The 27,060-nt window shown below is 37.9% G+C and overlaps 1 protein-coding gene across 2 annotated transcripts in view; it reads left to right on the top strand.

The window, feature by feature from the left end:
- Positions 1-27,060, top strand: part of ESR1 (estrogen receptor 1) — a 177,211-nt gene that overhangs the window by 122,514 nt on the left and 27,637 nt on the right. For both annotated transcript variants that reach the window (XM_075748406.1, XM_075748407.1), the window contains exon 6: positions 25,293-25,431. In XM_075748406.1, coding sequence (XP_075604521.1) covers positions 25,293-25,431 — 139 coding nt within the window. The remainder of the gene's footprint in view (positions 1-25,292; positions 25,432-27,060) is intronic.

Raw genomic sequence — 27,060 nt, 5'->3', positions numbered from 1 at the left:
AGAGTAGTTTTGTAATTAAAGTTCATCATCTTTTAAAATTTCAGTCTACAAGACTACTCTTCATAAGTTAAATAAGTTAAAATTTAAATGTGTCTTAGAAATTTATTGCACGTGCTGTACTTTTAGCTTTGTAAAAATACCCGCATACACAGTAATTTATACTTTATAATTCACTGGGATTCTGATCTCTTAAATTTTTACTGTAGCCATTTATTTCATTAAAATTATGTAGCTACTTTATGAAGGAATGTCAGAGAACACTACCACAGCTCTTACTCACATGGTGCATTACCTCAACAGCATTACACCCGGGTTATACCATTTTTCTGTTTTCCTTCATTTAAACTTGGCAGGACTCTTCCTGGTAAATCAATAACCCATAAAATCTGAGTCTTTTCCAATCCTCATGGGTTCCCTTTTTACCACTTTTCACATGTCACTTTGTGGGCTCCAGCTATGATCAATGAGAACCTGTGTGTGTTTCATTTCTCATCGTATCTTATAAGAAATCACCTGAGAATTTTATTCTTGACAAAGTCACAGTGGTTAAAGCCTGATCCGTGGTCTGTTGAAGTCAAGGGCAGGTTCTCCTGTTAATTTGGGAATGCTTTGGATCATGCCTTTACAAAAGGCTTTTGCAAAATGAACATACTTCCATAGTATTTAAACCTTTCACTATCAAAACAGCTAAATTCAAATGACTTTTCTACTGATTTTAGAGATACAATTAGTCTAAGTCTGTTAAAATCCAATAATTTGCATTCAACGTGAATATACCACATTCTAAATTCATTATGTTGTTCAGCTGGAAACAGTTGTCTTTTTTATGACATTTGATTTTGAGAGTTAATATAATTAATGAAAATGTGTTTAGATACAAAACAACACTGTTAGGGAACTCAGATCTGGTTTTTTTATTCACAAATCTCTCTAAAACTGCTTGTCATCGGATGATTACATTAGGTGAAGATCAAAAAACTGCCTGATTTACTGAATATATCCTTTATTTCCTAAGCAGCTTCTGAAATTGGAAAATCAAATGTATAAGATTATCAACTATTTGTGTATATCTAATGTATTTTACATTTAAATAAGTGTACCTCTTAATTGCTAAAATAGCTCCTGAGGAGAAAGTAAGCTAAATGACTGCATGTATATGCATTAATAAGTGCTCTAACAGGTGAAGTTTGATATAAAACTGGTGAACTTTGGTTAAAAAAACCCCAAACCCAAATTCCTTCACAGTCATAATTTGATCTATTAGGCACTGTACAAATAATACCAAAGGAAAGTCCTAAAGCAGGAGAGGTAGAATATGAATAGTTTGTGGATTCTGAAAGTGCTGGACACTTAGCTGGTTCTTGGTGTTGGGGCTTGGAGGCCAGTATGCATGACCCAAAGCAGAAATTAAAGTATCTTAGAAAGTCGATTTAAAAGAATTCAGGCCCAATTGTTTACCTACCTCTAAAATTGAGTCCACTGAGAGTAGGTTTTTTGGAGCTAGGTGCTTAAATCTTTTTTTTTAATTATTTCTCATTTGGTTCCTAGAAAAGATTGAGTGTTCTTATTGCTGATATTAAATCTTAGAAGTACAGATCACCTTTCAAAGGTAGGGCCTCTGCTTGGACTGTTTGCCTGTTTCCTTCAGCTGGAATGTACTGGCAATAAATGTACTTTAAGATAAATGTGTCTGGCAATAGAAGTTGTATTTTCACCTCCTCAGCATGTTGCCTTTGAATACTCCATTATTACTAGGAATTATGCCATACTGCTTAATTAGAGAGGATTTCCACATATGTTATGCATAAACAGAGGAATTGAATAATCTTTTTCTAAAAAGCGCACGTGCTTTTTACCAGTAGAAAAAAGCAGTTGCAGGAAACAGCCTCTCCTATGCACACCTCTCGAGCCTTGGAAGCATTGCACAAGTTCATTTAGCTAAATGCAGGCACTTAGCTGATGGAGAGAAAGCAAGGGACAAAGTCAATATGAGTGGCTGGGTTGAACGCATATTTGTTGAGGAAGGAAGAAATTGATATTAACAGAGCAGAAATGCAATGAAGATACAGCTTACAAATAAGTATAAGGACTTTCAGGGACATGTCTGTAGTTTATTTTGCTGTGTGGACTTTAGAGGGAGTGTGTCAAAGCAACTAGTAAAGACATTGTTCTGGCCAGCCAGTCTTTCTGGTGATGTAAACAGGTGGGCAGAAAGGAGTAATGAAAATTAATTTATGATGGGCTGTGTAGTATAATGTAGGCAGATATTTGTTATAAAGACATGCTGAGGACAATCTCCAAAATGAGGTGAGTCATCTTTGCAGACATGCTCTGATTGGGAAAGTGAGAAGTGGTCTACATCTTTATTGCAACTTATTCAGCATTAGTTCAAACTTGCTTAAATTGACTCTGCAGACTTGGTGGTGTTAAAAATTGCTGGGGACAAAGAGAACCTGTGGCAGCTTCTTGTGCATAACCTCAAAAAATAGTCTTCAATATTTAATCAGAACATGATTGTTAACTGAGGTCATAACAAAGCTCTCCCATGACAATGCAATTCACAATATGCCAAGTGCATAAAAGCTTGTTTTAATTTTCTTTTGAAACCTTGGCCACTGATACAGGTGGATTTGCCAGATTACATGGACAAAAATCTTGTACAGTGTCCTATGACGTATACAAAAAATTCAGGATGCCCCACAGGACTTGCTCATAACATGGCCTAACGTGGATTTTGGCTTAAGTCCTCCCAGATGGCCTCTGTAAGACACCAGTGGTGCCTTCTGATTACCCCGGCCGGCTGGAATAGCAAGCAGCTGCACATAGGGCGGGTGCAGATTGTGGTGGGCTAGACTTTACGTACACATGTAAACTGAGCCTTTTACCATTTCACCGGGACAAATCGCTAAAAATCACACATCAGCAAGGTATCAGCATAGATGAATAAATGTTCTGCTCATTTCTGAATTACATATTCCTGAAAGATATGGCTTTCTATTTTCTCCTCGGTTTACATAACATGTTGGGGAAATAATACCACCTTCAGTCTCATAGAATGAGGATTTTTAGTTTAGTGAATTTTCATCATGGTCTTTGATGCAGTGAGTGAAACTTTTACTTTTTATGTCAAAAGAATTAACGTTGTATTTCATTATTCACTTACTGTGTATATCATTTAATATCTATATTTGGAGTACTGTATTCTCTAAAGGAAGCTGGTATTTTCAATGTAATCGTCAATAATTTGTGCAGAAGCTCTGGAGATGTAAGAGACATTACAAGCTTATACAGTGAGCTCATGGTAAAGAGTATAGCTTTAAGGAAATTTTGTTGCAAGGGTGAAATCTTTGGCACTGCTGCTGCAATTTTGTATAACTATTTACTACAAGTACAGTAGCTGTACAACTTAATAGCCCTAAAATGGTACGCTGGGCATACAAGCTTTGAAGTTTTGAGATGATTCACGGTGCTGTGCTTATTTTATGGCTTCATGAACCGAGGAGATAAACATTTTGGCACTGATTTTTTTATTTCAAAGCCACAGAAGTTGCTATTTTCTTAAGATATTGTTTTCCTATTTGACCTTCTAAACTGCTCTGTTTGTTAAATTAGGAACAGTGTGTAAAGAAGCCAACAATAGCCACAATTTTACACTGCACTTCAGTGACACCAAACCTTGGAAAAAAAAAAAAACCCAGTCAGCTTGCACTGGAAGGAAAGAAGTCTTATACAAGAGTGGTGTCTATTAATAACCCTTTAGGTGCAGGACAGTTTACAGAGCTTCTAAGTGTAGCGATCCTCCCGGCAATAATTTACGCTTAGCTTAAAAAAAGGAGTGGCTTGCTATTCCTGTGATAATTTTTAATAAACCTTTCAAAATATGTTCTTTATAGTCTCTTCTCCTTTGACAAATGGGCTTGCTGTGGAGGTTTGTAAAATGTTATTAAAAACCCCACCCCTCTGCTTATCTGTTTAATCTGTTGAAGTGATACTCTAACAGCTCCCCTGACTTCACAGGGGGAAAACAGAGGAAGCAAATAGATACGTAAGCAACAGAGAAATGATAACAAGCATCTGGATCTTACTTTATGGCTGCTTTTTGCATATTTAATTTCTGTGAAGTTTCAGTTCATTACCATGAGTGTAAGAGATGAGAATCAATTCTTACCGTGGAATAAGTAATCATTTACCATTTGAATTTGAACATCAGACTGAGACGTATCATGCAATGGCATGATTATGCAGGGCAACAGAGTTAAAATTGTTGAATATGAAATAAAAGCTTTCTATTCCTGTGTTTTCTTAGTCTGGGAATCATCTGTAGTCTTTCATATCTATATTGTGTAAAACCAAACAGCCCCCCCTTTCTGTCCTGCTCCCCTAGATTCTGGGTGCTGTATGAGACAAACCCACTCTTGCAAGTAGCTTTTATTTTTACTATCTATAGAATTGTTATTTAGTGCTTTTGAAACACAGTGAGGTGTATTTCCTCCTGTAGAGAAATTTAAATGAGAGAAAAGGATGAAACCATGTGAAACCATGATTTGCCGGTGAGAGATCAGAGGGAATCGCTGATTTTAAAGGACAGGGAGATGTCTGACAGAGTTGTGTACACCAGGAACTAGTGTCAGACCGGGAAAAGCCAAAGCTGAGAAGAAACAGTTCAGCAAAAGTGCTTGGAAGGAAACATAAACTTTGGCTGCAGGTATCTATGGGAACAAAAATACAAGCAGTGCTTTCACGAGGTGAAGACTGGAAGAAAATTATGTCAAGAGAAAAAAGGATCAGGGTCTGAATAACAACTGTGATACTGGAAATTTAAGAGGTATCCTAATGCAATGGTTTTCAAACTCTAGGGAGTCTCTAGAGTTAGGGCTATAGAAGGGGAGATAAATGCATCAGGACTAAGGTTAGCAAGCTGACCAGCATCAAAGAGACTCCATTGGGGAGAAAAAGTAGAGAGCACATGCATGAGGACCAGAGGAAGAAGATACTGGGACTCAGTCAGATGAGCCGACAGTATGTTCAGTAGCTCAGTCCTGGGCCTCTTACTCATTCCTAGGGCTCCTGTTGGAGGACAGTAATTTGTTCAGGGGCTCTCTGACGTGGAAGGGTCTGTTCCCCCTGCCACAGGAAGAGCCTTGGGATGTTGTCTACTCAATACCGCTGTCCCACTTCATCGTCCAAGCTATAGTGCTTGGGCTTCACGCCTCACTCTTTCCCTGGCAGTGGGGATTACAAGAATATATTCAAACTGAGTCACTTCATTCACATAAATTTTCAGTCAATGGAAACAGAGTTAAGAAAGAAAAAATAATTAGAGAACCACTTTGAATCTTTTTTTAGATAACTTATGAATGGGCTCAGAAGTATATCTTTGAGGATTTTATAATACATATCTTGCAACTCTTTTGTTGTTGTTTATTTTTACTAGTTTGTTTTTTTTTTACAAACTCCTAAAGCTAATTCTGTAGCTGTCCAGATTTTAAATCTTTGCCCAGAAGAAAGAGGTTCTGAAGAATAAGTCAGATGTTGATGCCATTATGCAAGTGCATCTGCCTGTATCCCTTTTAGCAACATTCTGTGGCCAAAATTAAAAGGTCTACTTCATATGTGAGGTGATATTTCACTCAAAAGTATGATAAATATCAGTAATTCTTTCTAAAATGAGAAAAATACAATGTTAGAATAATTCATAGCGAGTGCTATATTGTCCTCCCATTCACAGAGTTAGTTACTTTGTGCAGAGAGGTGACTGCCAAAAGCTATTGACTCGAACATGCTGTCCATCCTTCTAGCCTCCTTGAATTCAGGAAAGCTGTAATAAGATACAGGTTTATAAACAAATACAGAATGAAAGTGACTATCTTTTACTTAACCTTTATTTTAGTTGCATAACTGTAGTTGTTCTCTGTGCACAGGACCAGAAAATGGCTGTGGCCTTTCTTTTAAGTAAATGAGTTTCTGTTAAGGTTGAGGTGAATGTGTGTAACATGCTGTGAAAATTCACTTCCCTCCCCCACCTCCCAGATAAAGTGTCGTATATTTAGAATAAAAGAAATATCCCCCACCCCCCAGATAAAGTTTCATATATTTAGAATAAAGGAAATATAGCTAACATCACTCTTCATAACATTTGTCCAGTAAAAGAATAGTAGTTGGAACCCCAGTATTTCTTTTTAAATGCTATAATATCTGTTTTCCCAGAGATGTCTTAGTTCCCTTCTTTGTTTGTGGAAGTGAATAGTTTGAAAAATAATTAATGCAGGCATTTAAAGCCATCCATTTATTAGCTCAGCACAATAATTATGTTCTAATCTAGGTGATTTTTTTTAAAAACAGCTACTTTAGACTGGTGAACCTCAGATACATCTCTCCATCCAAATGTCCCTGAAGAGAGTATGTGCTGAAAATTAAATTTAAATCTTAAGGCAAATTCAGCCTGTAAATCTCTGTTTCTACAAGTATGCACATATCCAAACACATTTATTAAGATTATGGAACTACTCCATGTATGTAAAATTCCTTATGTACACAGTGGTTTTAAAATCAAGACCCAAAGTGCTATTACAAGGATGACTCTATTCAGAACTTTCCAGAGTAAGAAATATTTGAATTCCAAAGTTTGAATTGTGGGGCTTCCCAACAAGCTGTGTCAAAGAACAAATATCTTCAGTAACCAAAATCAACTTACTGTAAGTAGTCTTGTTTACCTGTTTGTCATATAGTGGCAGATGAGAAATAACACCCAACAAGTAAGAAGCAGCTAACATTCTTTTAACAAGAGCTACTTACATATTGGAATTCACTGGACATTCAATAATGTACAAGTTAATTTGATAATAGAATCATAGAATCATAGAATGGTTTGAGTTGGGAGGGACCTCAAAGATCATCTAGTTCCAACCCCCCTGCCATGGGCAGGGACAGCCTCCACTAGACCACGTTGCCCAAAGCCTCATCATAATAGATGTTTGAAGATGAAATTCTATTGGTTTTGGCAAACAAAGAGGCAAAAATGAGCATCCACAGTAATAATTTTTATATTTTCTGCCAAAACTTAAGGAAATTAAATACTTAAACTGTAATATTTTATTTCTAAAAGAAATGATCCTTTTATAAAAACATTTCCTGCTATTTTTCTTTAGCTGATAAGTAATTTACACTCTTGGATGAACATATCTGTCTTAGAGTCTTCAGCTATGCTGAACCCTGGAGCTTTCCAAGAAACGCTCATTAATTTCCACTCTAAGTAAACAGTAAGTAATGATCTCTCCTGATTTATTTATTTCTTAAAATAATTTACAAAAAGAATATGCAATTGTTGGAAAGCGCTGATGCGATATGTATGTGCATGCGCACATATCCATTGTTCCCTGTTCACATAATTCACATAAATTGGCCCTTTTTACTTGATGTTTAATAAGTTCAGCCTAATTCTTTTAGTTTCTCTCCAGTACTACATCTCTGAGCACAATCAGCTGTAACTCCAGTTTAGAGGTTACTTTAAGATCATCTGTATTAGTTTTCTGTTCGAGTCATTCACTAAAATTTCACATTAGATATGTAGGAGTTTGTAAGATACCTAGAAATAATTAGGAAAGATTTATTGCGAAGTTTTTCTGCATAGGCTCTTACCCTGTCTGTATCGCTGCAATGGTGCGTTATATGACACATCTGTTATGCAGCTCATTTATTTTCTTTGATTATCTCTTCAGGAAATGAACTATGTGTGTAAAGAGTGCATTGTTTTGTCTGTGTGTTAGTTATGGACTGCTGCGAATTTAAGCTAGTGAAAGTAAGTTAAAGCATATCCCACAGTGGAATGGGGAATGAGAAATCCGCGATTGCCTTGTTCCTCCAGGAGTTTGTTCTCAGCTAAGAGTGACCGTAAGAAAACATTGCCTTCTCTCTTCATTATGGAAAGTTCTCTTCCCTCTAAGAAACGTAGCTGTCTGCCACGGTCCTCAGCAGGGAGATGGAGATGAATTATTTATCGCTGCAGTTAGACTCTGGGTCTAGACCTAAAGCTTCTTAAGCCTCGTGAAAAGAGGAGTCCTGGAAACAGGAGAGAGGAATCAAGATCTTGACTTTGACTCAGTGTCCTGCTGCTTTTCCCCACCCAAGAAGGGCACAGCTCGGGATGTCGGGGGGACCCAGCGATTATCCTGGGTATCTGGTATTCCTTGTGAGCAGGCTGACTTCAGAAAAAGAAAATGCATGTTGATAGAAATTTCAGTGATTTTTGTCTCTGCAGCTTTAGATTTTTAGTTTGGAGTTTTTTGAGTTAATCCAGTAGAAAGTCATGAGATCCAGAATCAAGGTTAATATAGAGACAAGGGGAAAAGTACTGTTCAAAATCTCATTTAGACTCTAGACAAAATGTGCTATGTTCCCTGTTAAATTGCATTCTGGAGTGTTAGAGATAGTTTAGAAAATTAAAATCCCAGAAATCTCATTTTACTTGTTTCACTAAAATAGGGAATGTGGCATTTAGGTTAATTAGAAATTTTCCAGAGAATATTAAATCTTATCAATAGCCTAATAATGAAGCATCTTCTGCAACAGCTTGTGTTCCTCAGAAAACATGGCTGCATAATAGAGAAGCAGCTATATGGGCTGCTGGCAAGTGAGCCGAGTGTTTACTAAAACATTGAACAGTCTCTAACTGGGTATCTTCATTGTATTAGAAACAACTGATCAGAATGAAGCTAAATTCGTAATGTTGCCATACTAATATAAATGAATATAGTAGTATTGCATGTATAACCTATTTCAGAAATCTCCTTTGATTGCTACAAAGGTAGTATTTCTTATGAGTTTCACATACATTTGTGGGACACACTTTGCGGGATTGTAGTTTCACAAGTATTTCTTCCAGTTGCACCGCTGGCTAGAGCAGTTCCCACCCTTCTGCTTCCCTCTGGGTTGAGGCGGCTGTGCAAGTAGCAGGATTGATCTGGGTTAAAAATAAACCTTTTGTGTACGTGTGTGGTTTGGGTTGCCTATAACTTGTGTGAGTTCCCCAGTCCAGTTCACCGCAAAATAGTTGAGCCTGTTGAAATGTGAGGGTGACAGTATACCAGGAATCAACAGGCAAATATTAATATGAGGGTGCTAGAAAGAAATATTCATGTATCTGTACTGTGTACTGTATGTTACTACATGTATCATGTAGTAACATACAGCTCTAACTCAAGCCTTTATTTAATTTAATTTCTCTTTATTTTTACTTCAACAGAGAAGTCTTTCCTAATCTCTCTTGTACAAAAGACAAGAATCTTCTAGTTACTGGCACCATTTGCAGCCTTTATCCTGTTTGCTGAAGTGGATGTTGTATAGCTTCTACTTTGCATATACCTGCTTGATCTGTAATTTGTTCTGTAATGTTATTGGTTAATGTCTTGCACATTTTAGAAGCATAGGCAGTTGACACAGAAGAGCTGCCCGTGAAACCTAGCATATTTATCAGTGCTGCTTGTACTTCATTTTTTTTCCCACTTGGTATTCATATAAACACAGCTATGGAGAATCATTGTCTCTGATATGAATACCAAATGCACTTTCTTTTTTTCTCCTTTCTTTTTTTCTCAAGCATACATCTAGGGTTATGTTTTTTTACACTGGGCCTTTTGGGAAGAATGTTGCCTTACTGCTGGGAAACACTGATTTTGCTCCTGGCTGTGCCAAAGCCTCCCTGTGTTAGTTTTGTATAACTCTCTTATAAAGTGCCATAATGTATCCATCCCTAAATTGTTATCTCAGGACTTTATCTGCTGCACAGGAAAGCTGTGAAGCATGCTAAATATCCCTGCTGTGAAACAAAACCCCCCTAATTTGAAGGTTCTCAGTCTACAGGTATAAATATGAATTAAATCTGCTATTTTTTTTTATAATGCTCATTATGCTTCTGCTTTATGCCTCGCCAGTATGCCTCTTCTTCCAACAATGTGGCTTGTATCTTGCAGGAGTTTTCCATGCTGCTTTATCACTGTCTTGAGAAACAATCTTTGATACTGCTAAGTATGTCTAAGGAAAAATTAATTATATCTAACTCTGAAATAGAGCAGTATATTAAAATACATAATGTATTTCAAATCCATTATGTTTCTCATCTCTCTTCTCTATTTTTGTACCTGTGTTCTGCTCTGCTTTTTTTTTTTTTTTTTTTTTTTTTTTGAGGGGGCCACTTTTAATCAAATATTCGAGAAAGATCCTGACATTTGAATGAGACATTGCCAGACAATATAAATACATTTCCCTTACTGTCTTGTTTCAGCAGAGAGTTCAGTCAGATTGCTCTTTTCTTTAAACTCCAGATGAGGCTTTTTTTGCCTTCTTTATCAGTAGTAGGGCTTCTGAGAGATTTTGGTAAAACTTCATTGTTGGAGTCTGATGAATTCAGATCTGCTCTTCTTCAGCTGACAGTGAATAATTGCTACCAGCTTTCCTAGAAGATTTTTTTTTTTTTTTTTTTGCACATAATGTTGCGGAATAACCTTTAAGTGCTGATTTCTAGTAGGTAGGAGACAGAGGTATTACCTTGCCAGAAACTGCTCTGAAATAATTCAATAATGGGATGTCAGAAGTAGTTCAGTATAATGCTGGTGAGGTGGTTTTCCCCTTCTTAACAAGCTGCCAGCCTGACACTGCGTCTCGTGGCTTCCAAGTCTCTGAGCAGATTGAGAATAGCTGATGTTTATAGGGGTAGGGCTATATTTAAGTGTGTTTGTAGATGTTTATAAACATATATGAGCTGTAGAAATATATAACAAGAACCCAAGAACCTTCCGGATATCGTCAAATGTGGGCAACATCATTTGGGGAGCAATCCGACGATGTTTGCTGCCTCAGGGCTCCTACACCAAACACAGTTCTGCCTCTGAGGATCCAGAGCCTTCTGCCTGGAAAAGTCTTCTATATATGAACCAAATTGTGCCTTGAGGGTCAGTATGATGCTATTCATAACACGATCTCTTAGTCTATGTCTGAACTATGTGAAACAGCTCTACTTCCTGATCCAAGCTAAAGGTTTTATTTTCACCCATGAGGAATCTGTCAAACTCACATTCTGTAGGCAGGTAAAAGAAAAAAGAAAAACAAAATAAATCTAATTTCCTCTGGAAATGAGAAAGATGAAAACTACCACTTTTTTAACAGTTTGGGGAAAAAAAAAAAATCAAATTATCATTCCCAGGGAAACTCACTGAATTTTAAGTTACACATTTTTCTTCTAATCTTTAATTTCTGGTATTGTACTTATTAGAAGATACCATTATGATTTTTTTAATGTAACAGAATTCCATGCAACTTTCCAGTCCTGACAAAGGATGACAAATATGGTTATAGGTCCAGTTACTTTGGATGAGCTTGTACACGTTTCCAAAGCTTTTCCAGATGTCTCCATCAAAGTTGTGTGAATAATTACTTTTTTTGTTTCCTGGCAGATCCAAACAATAAGAACGAACCATTTTCACTTAATACGAAATGATTTTTTTTTTTGACCTTTTTTGGTAGATAGTAACTATTTCAGGTGAAATGAAACATTTTATTCAATATGAAAGAATACACTTTGTTAGGATTTTGAATATTTTAGTCACCTGTTTAAAACAAAAAGATGACAATTTTGGAAAAAAAGATCCTAGATTTCATAAAAGTTTAGGTGCCTCTCACAATGCTGAGTAGGAATAGGTGCCTGGTGGAGTGCTGAAAACTGAGATGAAGTAGCTGACACTCTGTGTTCCCTGACAGAAACCAGTCTGGATTTATTTGTTTATTTTTATTTTGTGAAACCGGACTTGTTCCCCAGAGTGTTTTTAACTCATCAGCCTGTCACTTTCCAGTGTAAAATGGTCTGGTAGAGTGCTCCCAACCAGCTCTAGCTTCAGCAAATATCTCCGCAGGTAGTATAAGAGCTTGAGTACAAGGTGGTGGTTCTCCAAGTGCAACACCTGTGTTTTGTATACATACCTGAGCCTGGTCCAGGCAACATGCAACAGTTCCCTGAGGTTGCCTGAGGCTTTGCAGATGCTGAAATGTGCCTTGGATTTGTTATCCATTGAAGGAGAGTATGCAACAAAAGGGGCTTAAGTGAATGATGTGTTTTCTGGAAACATGCTGCTTGCTAACTTATTAGGTTTCCCTGGATAAGAAAATTAATATAAATGGCCAGCTGCATTCCAGTGTCTTGCTTTCCCTGCAATGTATTCCTTTGCTCTGTCATATGATGACACTCCCACACAGCTGCTAAAATGCTCTTCTTGTTGTAGTGGTTAAAGGAAATTGCTGCAATTAATTTTGCTGTCTTTCTTCTCTTTGATGTGTCATTACAATTTCTTGGATAATTTTTCAGAGATTGTGTTCTGTTCAAAACCAGTCATGTAGGGGTGAAAAGAATAGGAGGGGAAATAAACATTTGAGCCTTATTTATATATGATTGTATTTCTGTTTTGGTGTAGGTACCAGCCAATGTAATGAACACAAAGCAATACATATACATACATATTTTCTGTTACTCACATACAAGTGCAATAGACAAAAATAAGACTTCTCCAAAAGTGAACAATCTGAAGAAATAAAATGGATGCAGGTGCCTTAGTCAAGCTAGTTTTATTTCCTAATGACTATAAAGAATGACCAGACCATGAACTCTGAGGTTATGCTTCATTTCTTGGGTACAGCACATTATGTTCTGAGCAATTTCTATTTGTAGTCTTGAAGCAGTTTTAATCTTCAAGTTCACTGTAGACTTGACAGTTTTCCCCTCTTTTCCTTGGGCTTCAAAATAATCCTCTTTTCTGCTAGTTCCAGATGCTGCCGCAATGAATGTTAATCCATTCAGTGGTGAGTACGGTAGATCCTGGGATGGAATAGACTGTGGAGCAGAAAGCTTGGTGGTTTGCTCACTGGATTTTATGAATGAAGGAGGGGAGAGGGTAGCCTTCCCAATTTCATCATGTGAAAGTCATTGTAGTCAAAAAAAGTCTTAAATTCAAACCTGATGTTTCTCAAGCTTCCAGGCATGGATGGAGATATAAATTGAAAGAGTGAAAATTTAATTCTTAATCAAAATTATTGCAAATAATCAAAAGGATAAAATCAGGATTTTAGGGACATTCAGAAAGAATTAATAATAATTAATTTCAGCTTCTAATTCCTTCAATAAATAATGTTAGCTTGGAAGAGTGGCTGAAGCTGATCATTGTTTGTGTTATTTTGCAAAAGTAATTTTGTCTCTTTTCCTAAATGTTCTTGATTGTGTTATGATGACCTTCGATTCTTTCATATAGCTCTTACAATTAATGGAACAAAAAGGATAAAAAATGGAACAAGGGAGATGATATTTCTATACCGTAACATTTGTGGGAAAAATGAGATGCAGAGAAGTAGACGTGAGCTGCCTTTGGTAGAGTACGTGTCCAGGCTCACTTTAGCCGAGTTTTGTTCACTTGCCACCCCACCCTGCCACCCACAAGGCCATTAGACCGTGCGACACATCTGCATTGCCTTCTTCCACCCTGAGGTTTTTCAGAGCCCTCTTCCTCTGGCGAGGTCCCTCTCCTGGAGCCGCAGCAAACGCCAGGCGTGCGATGCTGTCCCAGGCAGCTCTGAGCAAGCCTGCAGAGCCCCGTGCAAAACACCACCTTGCAGCTCTCGCTGGTGCTGTTCAAGTCCTGCCCCATACAGAGTGCCTTTTCCAATTGCTTATGACATTAGTAAAAATGTGTAGCAAAAGCATGTAAGTGCACTCTGTAAAAGAGGAAAACAACTGGGAAGTCTCACAGGTTGATCTTTGGTTTTAAAATTCCCCCCTGCTAGCTGTGTATTGAAGAGATCATTTGAACCCTCACAGGAGCATGCGGGGGGCATTTAAAAAGCTGTGAAACAGTCTACTTCAGTCTGCTTCCTTTTTCCCCCTCCGCTAACTATATGTTTCCTTAAAAAGTGGGATTGCTTAAAGGGGGATTGCTTAAAGAGACCTTTTGACTCCTAATAATTTTTCTTGACAGCCACAAAACCATCTCTTGTTTGATTTGGGTTGTGATTGGAGCACAGCCTGGTACTTTAGTAAGGAGGTCAAACAAATGCTGAAAACCTCATGCTCTTTTGGATGCAGCTGAACATACAAAAAAAATCCAAGTCATGCTGGACATGACCTCAAGTCTTGGGGCAAGTTTACACAAAGCGTAAACCACCCGAGGTGGTTGGTGCTCCCTAGCTGTCTGTCGCTCAGCTTTCACGTCCTCCTCCTCCTTGCCAGGTTGTTTCGTCAGTTGGACGAACAGGCAAACCAGCAGTTCAGACTAGGAGAGCAGCAGCCTTGGTGGGGTGGGGATGGGGAGGTGGAGGAGGGGGAAGAACGAGCTAAAGAGGACAGCTTGTATTTATGAGCGTGTCTTTTGAGTTCGTAAAAGTCAGGCAAAAATGCATAACCAGCCCCATGAGTGATTTTAGCTGGATCTGCTTTTGATGGAAAACATTTTGCATAGCAGTGACCTTTTACAAAAATGACAAATTCCAAAAAACCCTCAAACCTACTTGCAACTGGCCTGAGTACTGGTATAAATTTAGCATAATGTAATTAACTGTTGCAGAGACAATAAAGAAAAGATGTAGTACTTCATACTGTGTATTTTAGTCAGCAGCTAATAAATTTTGTGTAGTATCCTTCTTCACCTGTGCAGGGAAAGATTCAGAAGACACCTTTCAAAAGAAAAGCATACACATGCAGCTCACGGTCTGTTCCTACGCTTAAGATCACTGGGAATGGCTGCCTTTGTCCCATTCTCAGTATGCAGCGTCCTGGGCATTTTATTTGCAAGCCTGAACTCCCTGAGAAATAGCACCGCTCTCAGCGATAAAAGAACCACAAAGTAGCATCTTACTGTTGTCAAAGCACAGCCTGAGTCTCGGACATCTGTATTACAGTCCGGGGATGAATGATAATTAACACACTTTAAACAACTGCTATATAGTGCTGCAGGAATTTGTCATGTAATAATGAACGTAACTTTTTGTTTATCGTTTGAAGTACTTGGGTTTTGTACTGAAAAAAATATATATGTGTCCCTTCTTGCTTTATAAAAACAGTATGATAAAATTTCACTAGCAAACTGGCAGGCAGCCTTCACTAGCAATAATCTTATATGGTAGTTGTTATTATTACTATTCAAATTTGTTGTTATTTTAATAACTTTCACAACTGATTGCTTAGAAGGAGAAGAAAGCTTAGGCCTAGGAATTTTTTATATAGGCAGTTACCTTGCCTTGTGAGTGTTTTAAAACCAATTAAGAGTTAATGCTTGCTTAGTTCACTACATCCAGGTTTTCTGCTCACGCTCTGCGCAGTTTCCCTCCCAACTCTACCCTGGTAAGGCTTTCTTTCCTTTTTCTCTTTTAGAAAAGTTCTAAAACAGTTGCTTCTGCTTTTTTTGTTGTTGTTGTTGTTGTTGTTGTTTTCTTTTTACTGATTTGCAAGAAACAGAGCTTGCACTTGAGTTCAAGGAGGCTTCTCCATCCCAAAGATTTTGTGGCTGAAAGGACTAGTGAGTGTGCTGAGAGCCTGCCACACCTCCGTCCTGATCCTGCCTCCTCCAGCATGAGGCACCTAACCTCTCTGTGATCTATCTATAAAATAAGTTTAATAATACTTAATGGCTTTACTGCCCTTTGAAAATGTAAAGTGCTACGTGAGTGCCGATTACTTTTATTATGTTCCCTGATGGAAGACCTCAATGTATTTGTGTTAACTGGTACTGCTAATGCACTTTCTGGAATAATCTTTGGTTAAGAGAGTGAAACAGTTGCAAAATAAAAACGGTGGTTTAGTCAAGGCAGACACAGTGACACATGCAAGGAAAGTCAGGACACAAAAGCACTTCGCTTCACTGGGTATGGCTGTGCTGTGTTTCAGCTTGAGCTACAACGCCACCCGGCTTGTCTTCTGCCCATGCCAGGGAGAGCACAGCAAGGAAGAAACCTCCGCCATCCAACACCATGGGACAGATTTTCCCAGGCGATCAAATCCTACAGAATAATTTGCTCAGGCTGCTGTTCAGCGAGAATTCACTGTTCCCAAAACTCACAGGAGCGCTCCAAAGCTGGGGGCTGGCTCCTGGGCTGGGTGTTCCCACAGACCCCCTGGGCCAGCATGTGGTACGTCTCCCCAGGAGCGATGCCAGCCAAGCTAGTGCTGTGCTGTGGACTTCTGACAGTGCTCTCAGGCAAGACAGCAGTATTTCATAAAAATGTGGCAAGGGTTTGTCAGGAGAAGAGAATGTATGTCTAACCAGCAACGAGTATCTGTCACTACCCCTGAAGTGTTTCCATGGCCCTAAATCCAGATTGTGGTTGGTGCCAAGTGTTGACTTTGAGTAAATCAACTTCCACTTGGCCAACTTCTTTACAAGCTTGCTTTGGCATAGGAAATTTGAAATAGGGTAGTATTTATTAGATCTGATGTATGCAGGGTACATTGGGTTGTAGTTTAGACTGGTGTGTACCTGAAGAGGGAAGGAGAGATTCCTGTCCTGAAGAATGCATTGGCTATTTAGACCAGGAATGGCCTCAGGAACTTTTTAGTTTCCTCATCCTGAAAAGATATGGACTGGACAGGCCTGAAAAAGTATGCACTTCCTGTGCAAGCAGAAAGCATTGAATGAAGTCGTGATAACTTTATGCATTCCTGGAAAATGGTTGAAACAGTTCACATTTATGTGAGAAATACATTTTGGAATTGTCATGGTGCAGCTTTTAGACAGAAGCAGAACAGTCTAGCTCCTGGAAATGGGATATGAAATAAAAGTGACAAATGTGACATCCCTGCAGCATCCCGCTCTGGGGACGGAGTCAGGTGGGGAGTTTGGCTGGGGCAGTACACCTGTCAAACCATAACGCAGGTCTCCTAAGGCGAGCTCAGGGAGAATGGAAACCTCCCATGGAGGAGAAGGGCAAAAGCTTGCTTGGTACTGACTTTCAGTATGAACACAGACTGTGAAAGAGGGGCCTCAAGATCCTTGTGACTTTTTGGGTTTTGCCCCAAACCCCAAACATCCCCGACTCATAATACGTTTAAGCCTGTTAATTGTAATTGCCATTTTTCAGGAAGAGGTTTAGAATCAGTAGAGCTGAAAATTGTAAATGTGAAGTAAAATTTTTAAAAGGAATTAACGGTAATTAAGAGCAGATGCCCTTCTCTTTGATCTCATCTCTTTTCATTTCTGACAGACTGTTTAGGCTTAGAGGAGACAGTGTATAAGTTTGGATTGGTATTCTGCTATATTATAATTATACAGGCAGTGAAAATAGATAATTCTGAAAGAGCAGACAAAGTATTTAGAGACTTTTACAAATGTGCCACTTGCTCTGTGTTTGCCTTTCAGAATTTTCTCCCTGGACCTCAGCAAATTGTAGTTAATTTTTTTCTGATCCCACTTACAGAAACAAAAATAATGTCCCTTTAAAAAAAAAAAAGACTATTTTTTTTTAGCAAAATATTTGGATTGAAAATGTTGGATTTTAGAGCTTTTTGATCTTCAGTCCTCAAAGTCTTGATTTAAAACACTGGATTTGTGTAAACAATTAAGTCAATATGTCCATGTCATTCTGTAAGTGCTCTCAGGAGGGAGAACTTAATAAAAATTTCTTATCATTTTGGAATAAGTGGGAAGAAGTGGGAAGAAGTAGGAATAAGTAGCATTATAGAAATAGCTATGTGAATACTGAGACTCAACGGAGAACAGTGTTTGTGATTCTCTGATGCACTTGTCCTTGGACTCTGTTTTGCCCTACTGTTGTTGTGTACAGACAAGGCTATAGTCAAGGTGCCAGTTTTAGCCACTCCTTAGCTTTTAGCCGCCTCCTAAGACATTTCAGGGCTCAGCCTTAAGGGTTGAAGAGGCTGAGTGATCCATGCAAGTTCAGACCAAAATGTCATCTTATGTGCTAGATAAATGCATAGACACGGTCTCACCTCTCTGCTTGAAGTGGAGAGATCGGGCACTGAGCTAGTGGCACTACAGCAAGCACAGATTTCTCATCAAACTGTGGTGACTGAGCTATTGGTCCTCCAATGTGCTTTAGGTTAGGAGAAACAGATGCTGTTTTTCCTCTTCCTGCTGTTTCTTCAGAACAGAACTTGCTGTAGGAAATATTTTTCTGTTTGTCTGTTTCATCTACTTAGAAATTTTTGTCTACATAAACCTCTTGAAATTTGGTTGCTTTATTGAATGGTTGCTAGCTATTAGGTTGCAGCACTCACCACTACTCCTGCTGTCTTTGCCAACCTAATTAGTTTTGTTCCAAATGGGGCCTATTACATGACTTGTTGCATAGCTGAGATACTGTACTGAGTTGTAAATAACAGCCTTTTTCTGTGGATATTGCCACTTTTCAAAACACTGCATTAAGACAGAAAAAAGTGGTTCATCTGTGCAAATTTAAGACACATGATGTAGGAATGTTCTGATTTCCCACAACATTTTTATATAGTATAACATCCTGGTTTTTTGCTATAGGAGATATTATAAAAAATGCCTGTTTCTATCAAGTGAAGGACTTTCCAGACAAGCAGGCAGGACATTTAGGAAAGAGATCTCCTTTGGAGTTCAATGTTTAGGCCTACGTTGTTCAGCATGTTCATAAGTTAGCTGGAAGAAGAGGCGTGAATAGCAGTGATAAAAATTATGAATGATATTAAATTGACTAAGGAGATGAAGACAAAGGCAGACTGAAAAACTGTGCAGTCCTAGTCTCACTGTCTCTGAAAGAATATAGTTGAATTGGAAAATGCTCCGAGAAGGACAAGATGAGTTCAAAGGTGAACAGGATAATGGTTGTGTGAGGAATGCCTGAATATACTAAAACTGTTTGGAAAAGAGGAGATTAGCAGGGAGATGATGACCTAGGGAATAATGGTATCTTCCAATAAAATAATTAAATGCATCAAATGAAAGTAAGATGGGTTTTTTGGGAGTTGGGTTTGGTTGGGTTTTTTTGTTTGTTTTGTTTTGTTTTTTTTTTTTTTTTCTCCAGAACAACAGGAGATTGTTATTTTCCTAGGGTTAACTTACAGTGTGAAACTTCTTAGTGGACAGTACTATTTCCAGAGTATATAAAAAATCTGAAGTGGATTAAATGCCTATGTGGGTTCAAAAAGCATCTGGACAAACTTGGAAGAAAAAATCTTAAGGGACATTAAGCACAAAAAGACCATCTTTGGCTCTGGAAGTTCCTGAACTGCATACCACTGGAGCCTGAGAAAGCTTTCTGTAGAATCATATGTTTGTCCTGCTGTAGGTTTTGCCATAAACATCTGGTATCAATTGCTGTTGTAAATGGGATACTTTGCTAGATGAACCTTTGTTATTGTTTTTAAAACTTTTTAATGCTCTTGCTCTACTTTCCTTCAAAGCACCTGGAGACAGAGACATTCTTTATGGCACTATGTTGCTTATTGTCTGGCAAAAATTGTCTGAAATTTATATTTCAGGTACACAAAATGACAAGTAAGACATATGGTAGAAACATATAGGTAGGATTATAGCTTGATCAGATTGCTATTGATCAGATTGCTTTATCGTTTGTTGTGGGAAGACGAATACTCTGGATATCTTGTAGTTGTGTCTTAAGAATATTAGTAAAAGCTACAAAATGAAGATAATTAAATGATCCCAAAATGATAGTAAGCACCCAGTGGAGGACGTACTATTGTAGGATTAAATCTGCTATGGCACTGGATATGGGTCTCAGCAAGTGTTAATTGCTAGAGAAATTGTTTCTGATAAGATAGAAAGCTACTTATTAGGTCAAAAATTACTAAGGCAAATGATGAAATTAATACTTTCAAAATATTTGATTGGTAAAATTTGATATATATTTATATGTATGTTGTTGTTGTTTATTTCAGAGGACTGCAGGGTTCACAATGTATGTTACAGTAGCAATAAACAAAACCTGTCTGAGCTTTATGTTGTTCCTTGCTGCAGCCAATCAATCTGGTGCATAAACAACTTCTCTCTTGTTGTCAGGGGTATATGTTTTACCTAATACTGCTTCCAGCAGTCATTGTGTTCTTTCATGGTGACCCTTCCCTTTGGGCAATTGCCCAGATTCCGAGTTTACAAAGATATTTGCTCGTACCTATTGTAGATGGTTTCTGCCTTCCTTTTTTAGGATGGTAGTGTCATACAATTTTGGATTGAAAGTCTAATGTCACCTCTAGCGAGTCATGCTTGCCAAAAATAGGGCTTTTCCTAGCTTTTCTTCCATGGACTCACTGCTGCTTCAGGGTGTCTTATTGTCTGGAAGAGAGACATTTGTATCATATTGTCACTGATGTGGCACATACTGCTGCTTTATATGAGAAAGGATAATCTGTTTAGTTTGAACATTACCATTTTGTATTCTGCAGATAACATAAATTTATTTGCCACCTACTCTTAGCTGAGTGCTCAGAAGACCTTTCTGGCTTTTCAGAAGTGCAGATTTCCATATTTACACAAGAGTTTGTGGAACAATTATTGTGTTCTGTGTTGGCAATCGTTCAAAAATACTGTTAATTTATCTGTATATGAGAAAGGGATGGTCCAACCATGGCTTTTATTCTGTGTCTTTCTCCTGGCAAGCATATGATGTATGAATGGCTTAATGGCAGTCTAGGTCTTTTGGGTTTTGGCCGCACAAGGATTTTGATATGTCTCGTAAAATCATGCAATTGGTCAGTCCAGTGTATGGAGTCAGATGTGGGTTATATTAATAAACTGCAATTAAATAATTTATCAACAGTGACATGAAGCTCTTTCTTTTTCCTTAAAGAACAATGACCAAAAATTTAGAATTTGAAAATACTTTTTCTTTCAAAACTTGTCAGCATTAAAAGAACACTGATATTTGAGAATGCAGTGCACATCTACACATAATTTTAGTGACATTAAGTGCAGCATGCTAGGAGTGATGAAGTGACTAATGATTTATTCATCATTTAATTTAACCTTCTGTAACATTATTCTGAATTACCTTGCTTGAACAAGAGTATGTCTTAAAAATAATAAATAAATCTTGATTAATGTTTCTAATGATAGCAAATTCATGGAAACTTAGTATGTTGCTTAGATAATAACTACTTTTGTTGTTAACAATGACCCCTCATTTGTAGTCTGACCTGGAGCAGGTTTAGCTTCCAGCATGGACTTCTGTATGTTCTTGCATTACGTTTTGTAATGTCGTTCTCTTTTTCTTTAGGTACGTACCCATTGCGGTCCTTTAACCCCTTTAGCCTATTTACCTTTACTAAATTACTCTTATTCCTCACTAGAGGGCGTGTTTTTCAATGCGGTATTCATTTTGATGTTTCTCTACCGATTTAGATTGGATGTTACGAAGAAATTCTTCACTGTGAGGGTGGTGAGGCACTGGAACAGGTTGCCCAGAGAGGTTGTGGCTGCCCCATCCCTGGAAGTGTTCAAGGCCAGGTTGGATGGGGCTTTGGGCAACCTGGTCTAGGGGAGGGTGTCCCTGCCCATGGCAGCAGGGGGGTTGGAACTAGATGATCTTTGAGGTCCCTCCCAACCCAAACCATTCTATGACACTATGATTCTATCATTCTATCATTCTGCCCAACTTCTCATCCTGCTTGGACAATAGTTACCACATTCAGGTAACACGGTGGTAATTTAACTTCCTTAATCTCTCAATATTTCCCTGGCTTTTTATAAAGTTCATTGTCTTTTTCCGACATAGCTTCCACTGGAAGTTCAAACTGGGCTAATTTTTCTCCATCATTTCCACGTCCTCTTCATAGTGGCTTACTGTTTCCATCTTGTATATATGCTTAATGTTGTTGGTTTAAAACTTATGTCTATATTTTTTATGATGAAGCTAGTGAGTGATGTAGATTGCTTACATTATCAACATGCTTTTTGCATTATTTTCTACATGCCATCATGCCATCTGAATCATGATTTATGTTTTTTCCGTGTCATCATTAAAAAAATTGTCTAGGGTAGAGAAACAAATTGTATGGCATTTCCTTAGAAACACTTCAGATCAATTCAGTTCATTATCCCTATGCCGTTACATACTGAGAGGTGTCATTTAAAATATTTTAATTCAGTTAATCTGTTGCATGTTTTTACGAAATCAAATGTCTCATAGAAATCTGTTTCATCAAAACTAATTTTTTTTATCAACAAAACTTATAATGTCACCTAAAACCCCATCAAGGAAATTTGATAAGTTTTTTTTATGAATTACAGTTGATATATATTACTACATTACAGACTTTGAAACCCGCATTAGTCAAGGTTTGTGTTAGCTGTTTTCTTATAGAACTCAAAGTAGATGTCAGGCTGACAGATAATTTAATGCTTTAAACTAAGGACTCACAATCAATTTTCTTTTGCATCCTGTTTTTTTGAAAATTCCTTAGCTTCACTGAAATCAGAGTTAATATTCCAGACAGCAGTGATATTGTTGGCCAATCCTTTTAAGACTTTTTAATGCAAAGTATTCACATTCAGATACTTTAAAAGATGTTAGCATTGTTGGGCAGTGTATTTCTATTCTCAGAGCAGGCTAACAAAGTATCCCTCCTCTACAATACTAGTAAGGTAATTTATTAGTTTTCTTTTTTACTTTCTCTCTTTAGTTTTTGTGCAGATTACTTAGCCGCAGTGCAATCTGAAATATGTGGGGATGAGATATGTGGGGAACATATGGGGATGGGGAAAAATAGAGCTAATAAAAAGGTGGGGCTTAAAAAGGGTTTGAGAATAGGTATAGTACAAGGAAAGACCAAGACAGTGTGGAGAACAAAGCAAAGCATTTTGGCATCGGGAATATTGTAGAATGAGCTGAGTTGCGCAGGAAAATGAATTGCCACAGTTGTAACAAGCTCAGTTTTTCTGCAACAATCAAAGCAATCTGTGGCAGAATAGTGTGCAGCCATGTGGAATGACGGTAATATGACTGACTTGTAATGCACTGATTGCAAACTTCAGACACGGGGACTCATGTCCCTGCGTTGCTGTGGTACTCTTCAAGCATAGATAAACCCACTATATTATTATGTGTTGTCATACCAAGGCAACACCTAATAGGAAACATGGTGTTTATTTGTTCTCCACATACAGACAGCAGTCTCTTTCTGCCAGTTTCATTCTTGAGTGCTGTAATCAGCGCTTTGTAGTTGAAAAGGCTGCTCTTTTAAATTTCAGCTCTATTGTTTCAGGCTGTTTGGTGACTCAGACAAATGCCATTCTACCTGTCTGTGAAGTTTGAAAGTCATTTTTGCATTTGGCAATAAAGGAAAAATACAGGAAAAGAAATCTTTTTTTTTTCCCCAATAGTTTCCACTTTCATAAAAATAACAGGTACTGCAGCTGTTTAAATCCACTCCTAATAATTGATAGATGAGTTTTATTTCAGATGTGTCAAAGATATTTCCTTTTTTTTTTTTTTTTTTTTTTTTAATGATTCTTTATGAATAGACTGGTTAGCTCTCTCAGTTTCATTAAAAATAATTATATCATCAACTATTTTACAGAACATAACTATTTTCTAAGTTATTGTGAACTATATTTTGTTCCTTCTCTTCGTCTTTTTTGTTTGTTTGGTTGGTTTTTAAATATTTCACAGCAGCACAACATTTAACTTTAAAAATATTTGCCTTTTTTTTTTTTTTTTCCTTTTCTCAAGATAATACTCGAGGGCATGTCGGGTATATTACTTGAAACTGACTCAGTATATACCTTAGTGAGGACACAACACAGAAGCAAAATCACTGTTATTTACTGGGCTGGTAAGGTAGTTTACCCTGTAACTTGTATTCTGAAGACTAATATGAATTGATTAAAATTGAAAAAAAAAATTATGGCAAAGTTCAGTAAGGTGTTTTACACATAACACTGAGTAAAAGATAAATAAGATCTGTTTTAAGGGAACTTCTACACATTTCATTTTAGCAAGTTCATGGTAATTTTAAAGAATAACTTATACTAGGATCTAATAATTGTTTCATGCAGTCTCCTCTTATATCTTTGGATTGGAAGTAACCTTCATAGACTCATAGAATGGTTTGGGTTGGAAGGGACCTTGAAAGTTCATCTAGTCCAACCCTCCTGCTGCGGGCAGGGACGTCTTCAACTAGATCCAGTTGCTCAGAGCCCCATCCAACCTGGCCTTGAATGTTTCCAGGGATGAGGCATCTACCACCTCTCTGGGAAACCTGTTCCAGTGCCTCACCACACTCATTGCAAAAAAATTCTTCCTTATATCTAGTCTGAATCTACCTTCTTTTAGTTTAAAACCACTACCCCTAGTCCTAGCACTACAGGCCCTACTGAAATGTTTGTCCTCATCTTTCTTATTAAGTATTTAAAGGCTGCCTTAAGGTGTCCCCGGAGCCTTCTCTTCTCCAGGCTGAACAAGCCCAACTCTCTCAGCCTGTCCTCACAGGAGATGTGTTCATGAAAAGTGAGAATCTCAAATAGAGAATGGTATAATCTGTTCCATGAAATGAACACAGGAATGACCACTGTCATTGTGCTTTCATGTCTACCTTAATTGTTATTCTTTTATATTCATATTTTAGTATTGCTATAAGCAATTTTGCATTTATTGTTTCTAGCGTTGCTTAAATACAGAGTAAGAGAGGTCACCTCCTTCCTCCAGGCGCTATAGTCCGATAGAAATACAAGCAAGTGGTTCATCAGTGAATTCTGATTGTGCAGTGATCAGCGTTTGCTTGCTACTTTATTTGAAATGCTGTATTGGGCCCTCTTCTGCACAGGTATGGCACTTGCAGCACAGTGAATTGTTTCTGCATCTGTAAAACAAGATTGCACCAAGAAATGTGATCTGGTATTACCTAATTAGAGCTATCATTTCATTTTCTAAGAAGCATTTTTCCACTTTCCCTCCATCTTGACCCAGGCATCTTGGGCCCGGAGCAGACAGCTGTCCCTTTCTGCAGTGTGTGCCCAGCTTCCCAGGCCACTGCCAACAGGTGGTGGGCATGGAGATGCTCACCTGATTCTTGCCCTGCTCTTGGGGCAGGGTGCAGCCAGGACACAACCAGGGGGCTAGAAAGTGTTGACTCTTCTGTAGGATGGAGCCACAGTGAACCTAACAATAGACAAAACTCAGCTCAAAATGTAAAGAGGACAAATGTCTGTTTTATTGCTTTTTCTTTTTGGTTATCCAGTTCCAATGTACTTTTGAACCTGATTCTCTGAAAAATGTTGTTCCACTTACAAAACTGGAGTGTTTTTACTGTCTCCTATTTATTCTTTCAGGATTTGTGGATTTAACACTCCATGATCAGGTCCATCTACTGGAATGTGCCTGGTTAGAGATATTGATGATCGGCTTAGTCTGGCGCTCCATGGAACACCCAGGAAAGCTTCTATTTGCACCTAACTTATTACTGGACAGGTCAGTCTGCATGTTACTGTGAATTATTTAAATTAATGCATTTCTACTGCAATCAGATTAATTTTTAGCTTGTGGTCATCTCACTGATACTACAATTTGACAGTACAAGTTAAACAGGGTTATAGTAGGTGGGACTGGAAAAGGAACTCTAAAAAACCTAGAAATGCTCTGGAATGTGATGCTGGTGATTTATTAGACAAGTAACACATCTGAAAGTCACCTGCTGCTGGAAGTGCTTTCTTTCAAAGGCAGCAGAAAATTTCTAGTATGATCTGTACTGTTTGCTGCAAAACTAAATTAAATTAAAATTAAATACTGAACCATAATCACCTTAATTTAGAAAGTTATTTCTGCTTATCTAAAATCATCCTAGTTACTCTTAGTTAGAATTGGTTTATCCAAGCAGCCAGACAAAATTTTGGAAGAAAATCCTGGTAGAGTCTCTTATTTGCAAAGAATACATTAAGGTGTTTCCTCCCTGCCACCCCGAAAATTGGAGTCAAATATGTAAAACACATGCCTGCTTGCTGCCTTAAGCCTTTTTGAGTCACCTGTAGGTGTTTATGAGTGAGAGAGAAAAATATACATCTCTGCAATATGATATCCTGGATTTTAGCTGGCAGTCTTCACAAAAAAAAACACCCAAAAACCCCAGGAGGATTGATAGATTTTTAAAATGTATTCTATTTATCTTAATCCACACTCAAGTTCTCTTTTTGCCAGTCATGAAAAATTTCAACCTTGGAAAAGAGTGTTCAAGAGAATAACCAGTGAGCAGAGGTTTTGGCAAATCACTGCAGCAAATCTGGAAACGGTTGGTTAAAGAGTTATCCTAGCTGTTGGTAGTCCTCTTTTGTGGAAGACCACTGACCACATGGCAGAGTTGGCAGGAGAAATCTTATGTCTGCACACCGGTCACTTCAGTGCAGAGTTTGGCTTCTTGGTGTAAATGGAAGGTGGAGGAAGAGCTGACCAGAGGAGCTGGAGTACGTGGTGAGGCCGCTAAGAGCTGGGCATGCTTCTGATCTCATCGCGTAGCTGCAGTGGCAGCGAGCTACAGCAGTGGGATGGCAACAAAAAGTCCAGGGCAGTCAGTGCCTTCAGCTACTGCAACCGTTAGCTGGGTGAATGAATCAAAACTCTTATTAGCAGAAAACCGTCTTTTGAGCAGCTTGCTCTGTTAACTGTGGGGTACTGAGTTTTCATGTTTACATTTGTGCAGTGTTAATCCTTTGATTCCCCCCCTCCCACTGGTTTACTTTTAGTATTTTAGTGAAATATAAATGATAATGCCTAAGAGTATAAAATATAATTTTTCATACGGATAGAGAAGTATTTATTGCCTTAGGAAAAATCCTGTTCCACTTGCGTAAGCACAGGTGAGCTATGGAACTGGATACATATAAAACACATTCTCATTTTGTGTGCAGAAAATATCTGCTTGCCTAAATGTAAGTATAGTCTTCGCAAGAAGACATAGCCGGTTTAAAATAATTTCTCAGTGCACATAAGAAGTACAAATTACTACTGTAGGAAAGTAAGTATAGCATATTATTGAAAACTACTATAAATTGCAATATAGCTTCCAAAGACCAACCCTTCTGCTCCATAATACAGATTGTGAGAAAA

This window comes from Balearica regulorum, chromosome 3 (genome assembly GCF_011004875.1).
Source record: "Balearica regulorum gibbericeps isolate bBalReg1 chromosome 3, bBalReg1.pri, whole genome shotgun sequence".
Classification (NCBI taxonomy): domain Eukaryota; kingdom Metazoa; phylum Chordata; class Aves; order Gruiformes; family Gruidae; genus Balearica; species Balearica regulorum.
The sequence above is the reverse complement of the archived record's forward strand: the minus strand, read 5'-3'. Positions and strand labels throughout refer to the sequence as shown.